The 14019-nt window shown below is 40.0% G+C and overlaps 3 protein-coding genes across 5 annotated transcripts; 2 read left to right on the top strand and 1 right to left on the bottom strand.

Moving 5' to 3' along the window:
- The first annotated feature begins 913 nt into the window (after window positions 1-913).
- r-l (rudimentary-like) lies at window positions 914-4135 on the top strand. Its single transcript, XM_002056521.4, has 3 exons — window positions 914-1199; window positions 1264-1774; window positions 2847-4135. The coding sequence occupies exons 1-3, from the start codon at window positions 1047-1049 to the stop codon at window positions 3659-3661; spliced, it is 1479 nt and encodes a 492-aa protein (XP_002056557.1). The 5' UTR covers window positions 914-1046; the 3' UTR covers window positions 3662-4135.
- Window positions 3808-10279, bottom strand: AnxB9 (Annexin B9). Of its 3 annotated transcripts, none has more exons than XM_015170683.3 (5): window positions 10150-10279; window positions 7696-7765; window positions 5960-6668; window positions 5717-5898; window positions 3808-3965 (listed from the first exon to the last, which is right to left on the bottom strand). In XM_015170683.3, the coding sequence occupies exons 2-5, from the start codon at window positions 7723-7725 to the stop codon at window positions 3912-3914; spliced, it is 975 nt and encodes a 324-aa protein (XP_015026169.1). In that variant the 5' UTR covers window positions 7726-7765; window positions 10150-10279; the 3' UTR covers window positions 3808-3911. The 3 variants fall into 3 exon arrangements, with proteins under 3 accessions (XP_015026169.1, XP_015026168.1, XP_002056556.1); XM_015170682.3 differs by lacking the exon at window positions 3808-3965 and adding an exon at window positions 4025-4431; XM_002056520.4 differs by lacking the exon at window positions 3808-3965 and adding an exon at window positions 4735-5267.
- A 750-nt stretch (window positions 10280-11029) lies between these two features.
- Window positions 11030-13553, top strand: Cortactin (cortactin). Its single transcript, XM_002056519.4, has 5 exons — window positions 11030-11190; window positions 11320-11499; window positions 11558-11850; window positions 11914-12024; window positions 12088-13553. The coding sequence occupies exons 2-5, from the start codon at window positions 11336-11338 to the stop codon at window positions 13167-13169; spliced, it is 1650 nt and encodes a 549-aa protein (XP_002056555.1). The 5' UTR covers window positions 11030-11190; window positions 11320-11335; the 3' UTR covers window positions 13170-13553.
- The last annotated feature ends 466 nt before the right edge of the window (window positions 13554-14019 follow it).

The raw sequence follows: 14019 nt of genomic DNA, 5'->3' as shown, positions 1-14019 counted from the left end.
AAGTTGGAAAATCTGCTGTTGTACGGCAATGGGAGAGCAAGGATACAGTAAATTGTACTTACCTAATAAATAGCAAGAGAAAATACACACAGACACACAAAACACACACTTTGAATTATATTTACTTGAATTAAATAATAATAATGAGTATATATAACTTTGTACTTGAATAATATTTTATTTATATATATATATATATATATATACATATATATATATATGTATAATTTAAGTCAATAAAAATTCTAATAAATTATAATCACCTAAAACAAGCTTCGTATTATTGTTAATGTGCTTCAAATTTGTAAGGGTATTGCTTTATATTTTGAAACTTGATTCGATACTTATAAAATTTCCCACTGGTGCGATCGCTTTTTTAGCCATTGAGCTCTGAAAATTCCCACTTTCCACGGTCTATTTCCCTTCGATACCCTTGCATGCAACAAGTAGTTTAACTTCTGCTGCCGCCATATTCATTCAAAATATTAATCGATTTATGTAAACTTAATATCGATAAGCGCTGTAAAGCACGTTACCACAAAAACGGCATAAGATAACGATTTGCGGCTAATTTATCAAGTCTTAAATTAATCTCAGCTTTATTGAATCTTTTTTTTTTTTATAATACAGCCGGGTTTGACAGCCAGGTTTTAAGAATGTTTTTCATATAAAGTTGCGTTGAAATGAATGATTTATGTCACCAATCTTTCTATTGTAATGTAGTGTATGCATTGCCATTGCACTGGAATGGGTGCTAAAAGTTTTCTAATTGCACGCACAAAACTTGTATTTACCAATAAAAATGTACACCAAAGTCAGTATCAAAATTCAACAATGTTAAGTTAACAGTCTAGTATATTTAACAGTCCCATTTGAGCGGGGCGCTCATATGCTCGACGCCCTGCAACACTTGTGTTTAATGTTTGTTGATACTTTGCGGCAGCCGGACGTGTTTTCTTTGAATCAGGCCAACTTCACACGTGTGGAATAAACGTGGTCGTGTTGATTTAAGTCTAGGTTAAATTATTTGAAAGAAACGCAGCAAAATGGTGGCCAAGAACACGGATGAGATGAAAGCGTTAGCGGTCAAATTGTTTCAAATCAATGCATTCAAATTTGGCGATTACAAAATGAAGGTCGGCATTAATTCTCCGGTTTACTTCGATCTGCGCGTTATAGTTAGCTATCCAGATGTGATGGTAGGTGGTATAATACTATTTAAAATCAATCATTTGACAGCTGTTTTTCTTATGACTATCAAAGCAAACCGTTTCCGATCTGCTGGTGGCGCACATTAAAGATCTGCAGCTGAGCTCCAAGCACGTCTGCGGCGTGCCGTACACCGCGCTGCCGCTGGCGACCATCGTCTCGGTGCAGCAGCACACGCCCATGCTGGTGCGCCGCAAGGAGGCGAAGGCGTATGGCACCAAGAAGCTGATTGAGGGCATCTATCAGGCCGGCGACACCTGTCTGATTGTCGAGGATGTGGTCACCTCCGGTTCGAGCATACTGGACACTGTCCGTGATCTGCAGAGCGAGGGCATTGTGGTCACCGATGCCGTTGTCGTCGTCGATCGGGAACAGGGCGGCGCCGCCAACATAGCCAAGCACGGCGTGCGCATGCATTCCCTGTTCACGCTCTCCTTTCTGCTCAACACGCTGCACGAGGCCGGGCACATCGAGAAGGCCACAGTGGATGCGGTAGCCAAGTATATTGCAGCAGTCCAGATAAACAGCGATGGCTCGTTTATTGGCGGCGATAAGAGCGTGGCCGGTAAGTGGAATCGTGATCCCAGATATGGCAGACAATCACATAAACTTGACATATGCGCGCGTTAATTTAGATGAAATCCGGGCCACAACCAGAACCAATTTCGACCACAGCACAGTGCCAGCTCCCCCCCCCCCTCCCACCCTGCCAGCTGCTCCAATAAAAATTATATAATATGTATATCTATCCATGCAGCTGTTAGTCCCAGCTCGTAAATTGTCTAATTTGCTTTAATTCGACCGCGTCCGACATGGTTAATCATATCAGATATAAAATATATGACCTGCACTCGACTCTATCATAGATATGATTCAGTATAGCACCCAATTTTATTAGCACTCCAAATAGCAGGTGATTGAATTCAAATGGACGCATATATTGCATAAATCCGTACTTTAATATTCTCACGAAATGTGAAAGAATATGTATGTACATATATTCTTGATATACCTTTCGGTTGGCAAAGTTTCCCTTTTCGATCGTATTTTTCCACGAAGACTCTTAAGATATTCGAAATATATTGAAGTAAAGAGAGTTTAATTGGAAGATCATCAAAAGTCTGATTTTAAAAATAAGAAAAGGCTCCCACACTATATCTAAAAATCGATAAGCAGCGATAATCCAATCCCTTTATCCCATATCAACATATATCGTAGGATAGAAGTGCCAAGAATCGCATTTTGTATGAAGGTTTTTACATATACACAGATCTGTAAAAAGAAACCCCCCTTTCGATTGCCCTTCTCCACTCTCCAAAATGTTTACAATTCTTTTAGTTCAACTTTTCTGATTTCTGGTATATGCAAACATATGAATGCCATCTTTTTGGCCTGAGAGTTTCATATGAAACGCCTAATCAACATCAAAGTTATTAAAGAATACATATTTTGAGAACTGAGACAGGGTAGAAGAAGCATAAATTGCTGTCTGCTTCTAGTTTATGGCCCTTATCTTGTTGTCTCTTATATTTATTTTTGTCGCATAGTGTACAAAAGTGAATTACTTAAAGTATATACAACAAAACATTTGCTGATAACTTATGTGTTCATATCTGAAATTTCTTTCGTTTTGACAGAAGCCAACGACTTTTCGCGCACCAAACTGACCTACGAGAGTCGCGCCAACTTGGCCAAGAGTCCGGTGGCCAAGCGGCTGTTTAATTTGATGGCCACGAAGCAAACCAATCTCTGCCTGGCCGCCGATCTGAGCGAGGCGGATGCCATTCTGGACATGGCCGACAAGTGCGGTCCCTACATTTGCCTGCTCAAAACCCATGTGGACATTGTGTCGGACTTCAGCGAGAGTTTCATTGTCAATCTTCAGGCGCTGGCCACGCGACACAATTTCCTGCTTATGGAGGATCGCAAATTTGCGGACATTGGAAACACGGTATCGCTGCAGTATGGCCAGGGCTTGTATAAGATAGCCAACTGGGCGGATTTGGTGACAGCGCACACGCTGCCCGGCCGCAGCATTGTCCAGGGCCTGAAGGCGGCACTCGGCGGTGCTAATTCCGCCAAGGAGCGTGGCGTCTTTCTGCTGGCCGAAATGTCCGCCAGCGGAAATCTGATCGATGAAAAGTACAAGGAGAACAGCAACAAGATTGCCACCGAGGGCGGCGATGTCGACTTTGTGGCTGGTGTCGTCTGTCAGTCTGCCGATTGCTTTGCTTTTCCCGGTCTGATACAGCTAACGCCGGGCGTGAAAATCGATGAGGGCGTCGATAAGCTGGGACAGCAATATCAAACGCCGGAGCATGTGGTCAAGGAGCGTGGCGCCGATATTGGCGTTGTTGGACGCGGCATTCTCCAGGCCTCAAATGTGGAGAAGACGGCGGCCAGCTATCGCGATCGTCTCTGGGCCGCCTACCAGGAGCGTGTGGCCAAATAGGCGTGCCTGCTACGCCCACAATTTCAAAGTTGACGCAACTGGACGTATTTCCTCGCACATTTTCAAATGGTCAACGGTTTTTTTTCTTACTTAAAATTAAGCGCAGCCACAGACAAAAGAATCAAAAGCATTTAAAAGACAAGTAGTTAGGAATTTTCAAAACAACATTTTTAATATTAAGTTAAAAGTTGGCTAAAAGAAAGGAATACAACAAATAATGAAATGTATTTTGATAAATCATGTACTAAATTTAGTATGAAGCCAAACATTGCAGCACGTAGCTGTAATCGCCGGAAATATCATCCTGTAAATGAAACGAAAAAAATTTGGGTTTGGTTTAAAAACTGCGAATTTTGCAATTTGTTCCTTTGGCTTTTACTTTTTTATTTGTTAATAGCACAAGCACAAAATACCACTAGAGATGTATAATATACAAATAAAATGTATACAAAATATAAAGAAACGTTAAAATAATATTAATTTTGCACATTGCAGAGAAATATAAACGTTAGACGCTATTACAGACAGGCTGCCTTTCAAAAATACGTTTAAGAAAAAAACATTTTAATGAGAATTACAATTGGAATTGAAGCACTTCACAACACTAATAATTTCAGGTTCTTTCTCTTGTCTTCGAAAATGCATATTTTTGGCATTTCTATTGCACAGCTGTATAAGACCCTACAACTCTTATACTTGGGCGCACGGCAGCTCTTCTAGTAAGCGACGACCGTCACAAGCAAATATCCAATTTCAGTGTTCGCATCCTCCTGTGTGTTTGTGTGTGTTGTAAATTGCGTAAACACGTTGAAGAGAGAAGCGTAAAAAGAGCAGAGCATTAAACGCGTTATTTTGTATACATTTTTGTTGTTGTTTTTTTTAGTTGCTTGGTGCTAAAGAAAAATAACCGCTGGCCCAGTGTTAGGTGTTATGTTAAGCGCTAACAGCGCGCTGTTAGTAACATGGCAAGCAACAAAGTATTGCAAAACGCTGCTTCTGTTAAACACAAGAAGAAGAAGCAGCAACGGCAAATACAATTCAAATGTATAAAGTACAAAATGACGCCTAATTAATTAGATTTTATTTGCTTTTATTGTTGCGTTTTGTTTGTTTTTAACAATATTGTAACTTAGAACTTTTTGCAAATGAGACTCGAGACAAATAATAAAAAACAAAAAACATAAGCTGCAGATATAGCAAGGCATATGTATGTATATATATATATATAAAGGTATAGTTAAAATTGAGATAAAACTATGTGCAATGAGTGTGCATAAAATTATGTATACTAATTAACATGTGATGCGACTGTAGGCCTCATTAAATGCACTGCGTTGCTCGTAAGTCTGTGTTCCACATTTGCATTCGTAGATCATATAGTATATATATATATATATATATGTATATATAGGTACATATAAGATTTATATATGTATATGTGGTCTAACTATTCGATAGTCAAATTTTGTACAATATGTGTGTGCTTAAGGCTTGGAACAGACACGACAGTGACAATTTTTGTATTGTTGGTTTGGGGCATGTGATTTCTTTTTTAGAATCCAACAATAGCCAATAGGGCACGCTTATAATCGCCAGATGTATCGCCCTAAAAATATAGAATATGGCAAGTTTTAATGTTTTATGCAGCACACAAATGAAGTAAGTATATAAGCAAACATGAGTGTACAACCGATAAAAACTAATGGAGATGGAGAATGTTTTCATATAAAGAACAAGGTCTAATAGTACATTAATTGCGGCAACTGTACATGCTCTGTTAATTGATGGCTATGCAATTAACAGAGTGCTTTTGAATGATAGAAGCTTTTTTTTCGACAGCTGTTAACAGCTTGCGGGTATGTCATGGAATGTAATATTATATGGAACTCGAACTGGTTGTCTGAGAATATATTAACTATGTGTGCCTAATTACAATTAGATTTAGTACAGTTATACTATATAGACATAGATTTCTAAGTGCATACTCAGTGCCCAACACCACAAATGTATTAAGCATGCTATTGCCCAAATATTATATATAAAACGAATATTTACCTTGATCCACGATTCCAGGCTCTTGTTGTACTTGTTCTGGAATGCTTCCTTGATATCGCCCAGATCGATCTCGGAGCGGCTGACAATAATGCGTATCAGCGTCTTGTCCTTGGTGCCAAGACCGGCCATGGAATCGTGCAGACGCTCAGAGAAATAGTCAATCTTGGACTTGCAGCACTTGACTGGAGAATAAACAATATGAATTATAGAATGAATCATTTATTGGCGTTAGGCATGACTCACCGATGGCCAGGAAGCCCTTCTCCACAGAGCCGCTGAACTCACGCTTGATGGCCTTCTCAATGTCATTGCCGGAGAGATTCTCGTATTCGAGGAAAATCTGACGCAGCTGCTGATACGAGCGCGTGATCAGAATCGAATTGAAGGTGGACTCATCCGTGCCCCATTGGCCCTCGCCGGCATCGTGCAGCGCCTGGGCATCGGCAATGGCGGCCGCCTGATCGACGCCCTGGTTCTCATCCCGGTTGCCCTGCACCAGCGAGACGCACAGGCGCTTGAAGTGTCCACTGGTATCGCCTTTAAGGTCCGACTCCAGGGACCTGCCGAAGCCCTGCTCGTAGAACTGGGCAATGGTCTTGATGCCATAGTTCGACAAGGTGCACAGTATCTCAATGATGGCCTCCTCATCGGTGCCCAGACCGGAGATGGCATCGTGCAGCTCCTGTGCATAGAACTGCGGCAGCGGCGTCATCAGCGCCACAATCACATCCTCGAATTTGCCGCCCAGTTCGGACTTCAGCTCCGAAATCAGATCCTTGCCGTAGGCGGTCTTGAATGCCTCGGCGATCTCCAGACGCTGGACAATGCCGCGACGGGCAAGGATCTCAATGATGGCCTTCTCATCGGTGCCAAAGCCCTTCATGGCCTTGCGCAGAATGGCCGCATCCTCGACGGGATCAAAGGGATCCGCGGGGTAAACGGTGGGTGTGCACTGCAAATGCGAATGAGTAAACGTGAGCATAAATATTTGCTGACAAGTGCAATGAATACGTAATGAATGCATGAATATTCGTGAATAATGCCACTGAATTGTTTTATATTCACGTACGACACGTAAACTTCCCAAATTCGTCATGCCAGTTTTTTTTCCCTATTATATATACATATGAGCATTTCCAGGGTCTCGTACACATGATGAATGTTGCAATAAAAATTATATTTTTTCAACCTAAGTTCGATTCTTGTTTCGCGCTATTCAAAGTATAAAACAACACTTTACAGAAGTGTTTCTTTCTGTTGTACGAAGTTCATATCATATAGCTGCCGTAGGAACGATCGATCGAAACGTAGGTTAATGTATGGAAAACTTTTTTGTTTAACAAGATATCTTTATCAAAGTCGGCATTTTTTAGTTTTATTATGCTGCTCATTTATATACAAAATCCTAACATCGGACAACTATATCTAATAGTTGCCATAGGAACGATCAGTCGAAAATACAGTTGTTGTATAGAACACTTTTTTGTTTTTCTAGATAACTTTAACAAACTCGGCATTAATAGGTCCCACTATGCTCTTTATATTTAAGCAAAATCTTATTTACATCGGACCACTATATCATATAGCTGCCATAGGAACGATCGGTCGAAAAGTAGGTTCTTGTATAAAAAACATTTTTGTTTATTAAGATATCTTGACGAAACTTGGCATTTATTGGCTTTACTATGCTCCTTGTATAAATGCAAATTCCTATCAATATGGGTCGAAAATTAAATTGTTCTATGGAAAACTTCGGCATGCTGAAGATAGCCCTTCTTTATCGTTATAGATTTTGTTTTTGGAAATTCTCGTATTACTAATTTCTGCCTGAGCATTTCTTATCTGCACGCTTTAAATAGATAAGACTGCAAATCGAGTTGAGTACTCGACAGAAAATCGATAAAGTCTTAATGGTTTAATTAACAATAATTGGCTATTTGGCGATGAAAGATAACCTTTAAAATGTATATGCTATTTACCTTGAATGGATAGTACTCAGCGGAGCTCATGATTGCTTGTTGTTTAGCTTGTTTGCTGGTTGTTTAAAATCTGTAAATGCAAAGCAGACAAGAAAAAACATAATTCATAATGATCGAGTGACTAAATTAGAGGCCTGTTGATTACAAAAAGAAGGCTTGTAAATTGGACTACGACAAGGTCAGGCTATACATAGTTGGCGTATAAAATAGCTATGGGAATGCAGAAACCTGCCGACCGCATGACATCATCAACTATGAAAAGTAAACATGGCATGCTTCGTGTCTGGGCCATTACGCATACGCCGCGTAGTATTTGTGGCGCCTCAACACAACTACAACAAAACTTTTCCTTTTGCCCTGCAGCTGTGTTTTTTTTTTATAGAGTTCACCGCAAGGTGTTCGAGTGAAAGTTTTAAAACAAAAATAGGCTTGGGCTTGGGTCAGTTGATAAGCTGAAAACTTGTGGGTGCAGTCAGCGGTGCGTATGCGTAATAAAGTTGTTTTTTTCTGGAACACAATCAACTGGGACTTCGGATGAGCTCATTTGTGTTAGAGTATATAGAAATATGTTTTATAGCTCGCGTTTTTTTCGTTCTTTTGTCAGTTTTCAACAAGTATTACTTATTTTCAATTTGCTTTAAGCCTAGGAAATAACAAATATCAATATGTCCAAACTTTTGCTATGATAAATTGCACAAACACAAAACCCTACAGCTAAAAAAAATGTACATACAGCACCAGGCCTAGAAAGTCAATAAAAAAAATAAACTGGAAACTAACAAATAACAAAAAAATGACGTGGCACGGTTCCAAACCACGACAGCAACGCCTCTGCACAGCGCCACATATGTACATATGTATGTATGTATGTATAAACAAAAAGAGCTAGCTATAAAAACACAAAAAAAATGCTTGTGCTTCCAAAAGTTAGCACTGGAACCGGTTCACATATAATTTACACACACACGCATACATACGTCACACGGAATCGTCTGTTTGCCTGATTCTCTGATTCTAATTTGAAACACGCAGCAAGAAAGAGCTGGAAAAGTTGTTTTGGAATGCGCTACAACAACGAGCCTGCAAGGCATTTCCAGAAATATGTCAACAATAGCATGGATTGAATACTAATAATTTGTTTATAAATAGCTGTCGGACTCATAAGAACGAGAGCTCATCTAATTGAGACGCTGATCATGAATCATAATGAGCATGAGCTGATTTTCAAGAGCGCTTAACTGTGACGTCAAACATTGGCGGCTGGGCGGAGCGTCTAAACAGAGCGTAAAACAGAAACTGGATTTTCTGGAAAGTTATATGTTAACCGCAATGTTAAGCGAAGCTTTAGCCTATGCTTGTAATATGACTTGTGGTTTTTTTTTGTGGCAGTAAACTACAAAAGCTCGTGACATGGTAAAAATGTGTGAATAAACTTTTCATTTAGCTAATAAAAAATTATTTATTTCAACTTGTAGTGACTGACTGTACCTTGATTATTATTATTTTTTTTGCTCTTTTTAATTTGTTACATTTTGCAAGTTGAAGTCAACTAACAGCTTCGTTATAAACCTTGATGACGCACCTTATAATGTGCATGCAATTATATACATATGTACATTTACCGAGCTATTTACTTTTAATGGAATGTGGTCGAGTAGCACATGTACACAGTATTCACTGTACCCAAAGCAGATTCGCTATTGAGCAATTGAGTTGATTGGCACTCAAGATAGCAGAAAACTAAGTTCATACTTGCAAAAAAGATGGAGGCTGAGAGCAAACAAATTCAATTAAATTTCGACAGTTAAACATCCATCAAGTGTCGATATATACATACATTAGTATGTTATATCTGTGTATAAATTTGAGCTTATCCAAAGGCAACTGAAAAAAACATAGCCTGGAAAAGTCGCACGCGTCTGCGATTGAGAGCAGAAAAAGAGAGAGAGGGAGAGAGAGAGAGAGAGCGCGTTGAGAGCGCGCCGCTAAAAGTTTTGTGCAGCTTCATTTGAACATTTTGATGATGTCATCTTTGCCAGCGCAGTTTTTCTTTAATCCAAATCAGACAATGTGCCAAATTACATACAAATATAGTACTAGAATATACATGTATGTATGTATGTGTGTCTTTGGTATTATAATAAAGAAAACAATTGTTTAATATGCGCCACGTATAAAAACTGTTCATTTTCTGCCGCGCCCAAAAATTTGTATAATGCCAAAAACAAACCTATTTATTCACTTTGTTTGCACTCTTGATTGCTTTTTACTTTTCACTTGAATTTCTTGTTGACTTTAATCTGAGCAGACATGAGAGTGTCGTATTTGTATATGCATATGTGTGTGTGTGTGTGTGTGTAGATACATACATGCAAAAGACACAGCGAAAATAAACAAAGTAACTAGAGAGGAATTCTAAAAATTTATCTAGTGATATTCCCACACAATACGTACAAAGTTTGGAGACGTTAAGCGTTGCGAACTCTTAGCGATGTGAAATAAATACTGAAACCGCTGTGCGCTCGTCATGGGGTTTTATATGCGCCCCAAAAACCGGCGTAACGGATCTGAGAGTAACAGAGAGAGCTTAATGGGTGTTGTTGGTGTGGAGGCGTTCGCAGGGCCTCTGGCAATATTCAAAGAGCGGAACTGTTGCCTTATGTTTGGCAAGCTCATGGATTATAGATATGCACTTGTATTCTTGCTCAGGAGCTTTGCTTATTTTTTGTGGAAAAATAAAAAGATTAATTCTTAAATATGCAAAAATAAAAAATAAAAATTCATTTGTATAATTTGAAATTAAAAATAAGCAATCTCAATTGTTGATCAGTAAAAAAAATATTCATTTTCGGAACTACATCACTGCAGCCCTGTCCTAGCCGGTGGCTGTAAAACTAAGCTATTGAGAGTATATTGTCATATAATTACGTCATGATATTGTCTCATGACTGCGTTGTGAAAAGCTCTCTCAATATTACACACATATATGTATGCGTATGTGTATGTGTATGGCTTACAAAGTTCGGTCGCTTTTGTTATTTTTGATCTCAACTTGCGCACTCATATGTTACACACACACACACATTTGTTCGTAAAATAACAATGTATGAATCATTGGAATGGAAGCTGAGTGATGCTGATAAAGGTCTTATCGGCAAAAGATAAAAATATGTTATAATTATGCCTAGCTATAGTAATGTTTGACAAATAAAGTACATTTCAAATGCGTGGACACATTAACTGTTACCGCGCACTTTGCATTCCAGCGTTGTACAGCACTGGAAATACAACGCATGATGCAGTTCACAAGAACGAAAGTAAATCGATTTCACGAGTTCGATTATTCGACCGGTTCATTAACAATAACTCTTGTGTACTGTGGAGCTGCATAGCATTTAAATTGATTGTTTAAAGCCTAAGACTTCAAATTTAAGTGTTACAAAATTAGCTCGCATCTTTGCGAAATCCTGCTCACTTGAGAAATATTTCACCTCCGTAAGTACGTGCACAAAGGGTGCCATTTCAAAGCTCGACGGAACCAGCCCCTCCCTGCACTATCAACATTTTTCTTTGGAAAAAAAACCTGTCATTGTTTTTTATCTTTGGTGCCAACGTTGAATGCAGATAAGAATTAGCCAGTATGTGGAAAGCAACTGCCGGCCATCAGATACAAGCAACAAGCGCAGCCGAGGACGATGATTGGGAAACGGATCCCGACTTCGTTAACGATGTCAGTGAACAAGAGCAGCGCTGGGGCTCCAAGACAATTGATGGCAGCGGACGCGATGGAGGTGGAGCCATTGAGTGAGTCACTTTTTAGGTCAACGTACCGTTATAAATATTTAATAACAAACTACATCAGCATGGACAAGCTGCGCGAAGAGACGGAAAAATCGGATTTAAACATGAAAAAACAATTGTTAAAGGATCAAAATGCCGGTTACGGCTACGGTGGAAAATTTGGCGTTGAGAAGGATCGCATGGACAAATCGGCGGTGGGACATGATTACCAGGGCAAAGTGGACAAGCACGCCTCGCAGGTTGATTACAGCGAAGGCTTTGGCGGCAAATACGGCGTACAAACGAATCGCGTGGATAAATCGGCCTTGGGCTGGGATCATATCGAAAAGGTGGAAAAGCACGAATCCCAAAAGGGTAAGTCGTAGCAAAAACCTCATCAATTGTCTTGTTTAATTTAAAAAAAAAACACCTTTGTAGACTACTCTAAGGGCTTTGGCGGTAAATTTGGCGTACAGGAAGATCGCAAGGACAAGTCAGCATTAGGCTGGGATCACATCGAAAAGGTGGAGAAACACGAGTCGCAGAAGGGTGAGCTTGGCCTCCAATAGCAATTGTGTTAATAGTTAGTTAACTTAACCTTGTTTCTTGCAGATTACTCTAAAGGCTTTGGCGGCAAGTTTGGCGTGCAGGAGGATCGCAAGGATAAGTCAGCCGTTGGCTGGGATCACATTGAGGCGCCTCAAAAGCATGCCAGTCAGGTGGATCACAAAGTCAAGCCCATCATTGAAGGCGCCAAACCGTCAAATTTGCGTGCCAAATTTGAGAATTTGGCCAAAAACTCCGAGGAGGAGACACGCAAGCGTTCCGAGGAGCAGAAGCGTCTGCGTGAAGCTAAAGACAAACGCGATCGCGAGGAAGCCGCCAAGCAAACGATTGTAGAGAATACGCCGCTGCCATCTGCCGAGGAGGCGCGCACGCCGCCCGTAAAGGGCAGCCGAACAGCCATACAAACTGGACGTTCCGGTGGCATAGGCAATGCTATCAGTGCATTTAATCAAATGCAGTCGCCGGTTACAGAGACACCACCAGCACGCAAGGAGCCCATTGTCATACCCAAGGAGCCAGCGCCCGTCGAAGCAGCTAAGCCGGCTGTAGTTGAGCAGCCCGCCGCACCGCCAGCCGCTGTGGCCAAAGAGATTGTGGGAGCAGAGCCGAAAGTCAGTGCACCACCGCCGGATGTGGTGCCCCAAATAGAGATTGACACTGTTGCAACGCCACCGTCAAGCGAACCTCAATCGCCAGCCCATGTGTCAGTTGTTGAGCAAACGCCCGCACCAGAGCCGCAGGCGCAGGTGCAGGTGCAAGTGCAGTCACAACCAGAACCACAGCCGGAGTCAGAGCCGCTCTATCAAAACCAGGCAGAGATCAAGTCGGCGTCGCCAATGCCAGCTGCTGCATCACCCACACCAGCAGCAAATGGTTCAGCGGCTGCTTCCGAAGAGGCCATCTATGCCAATTCGGACAATTTGGCGGACTATCTAGAGGACACCGGAACACATGCAATTGCATTATACGACTACCAGGCAGCTGATGATGATGAAATATCCTTTGATCCCGACGATGTCGTTACACACATTGAGAAAATCGATGACGGCTGGTGGCGTGGCCTGTGCAAGAATCGCTACGGCCTCTTTCCGGCCAACTATGTGCAAGTTATCAATCAAAGCTCCTAATCGCTGGCAATGCTGGCGCAGGCGAATTCATTCATTTGAAATTATTTTCAAGAACAAAATCAAATTATACAATAACTACTTAAACAGCGAAATCATGTTAAATCAAAATACTGAGTCATCGTTTATATTTATATAACGTGCATGCTTTATTAATGTTTTCTACTTGCAACGAAGAGACGTTGTTGTTGAAATTATTTTCTGTAAATTTCTTTTTTAATTTCTGTTACATTTTACAACGCTCTCTCATGCCCCGCACGCAATATATTCCATTTTCTTTTATATATAATCATATATATCATTCATTATCGATTTACAAAATTGTATTTAACATTCTTTTGTATTTTTATGTGCGTATTTTTCAAAAAATATGCCAAAACAAAACTATTTATACTCTTTTTTTATACTTAGCAGAAAGTTTTTAAAAAATTATTTGTGCAAATTGTAATTGTATGTGTTTTGAATTGTCTGAAATGTTTTTAACAAAATGTGTCAAAAGTGTGCTCACTTATATATAGTTTATAAATGTTTTCATTAAGATTGTTAAAGACACTCTGACAACAAAAAGTCTGTTCTTTTGATAAAGAAAAGCGTAATAAAGTTTCTTTGTAACTATATAAAATAGGTCTTGATTAAATTGAAATTTTCATTATTACATAATTATACCAGCTGACATTATCCATTGAAATTATAAGAGTATAGAGTTTAAAATGGAGGTCAGGCGTACAGTCATATATGGACTTGTACCGTTCGTTTCGAATAACATGTGGAATGGCATAAAATAAATGTTGAAACACTTTCCATTTGCGTGGGCACATTCTCGTATTAATCAGTTGTAAAGTGAATGAATCAT

The sequence above is a fragment of the Drosophila virilis genome, chromosome 2 (genome assembly GCF_030788295.1).
Source record: "Drosophila virilis strain 15010-1051.87 chromosome 2, Dvir_AGI_RSII-ME, whole genome shotgun sequence".
Taxonomy (NCBI): Eukaryota; Metazoa; Arthropoda; class Insecta; order Diptera; family Drosophilidae; genus Drosophila; species Drosophila virilis.
Note: the sequence above shows the minus strand (reverse complement) of the source record. Positions and strands in the feature narration are given on the sequence as shown.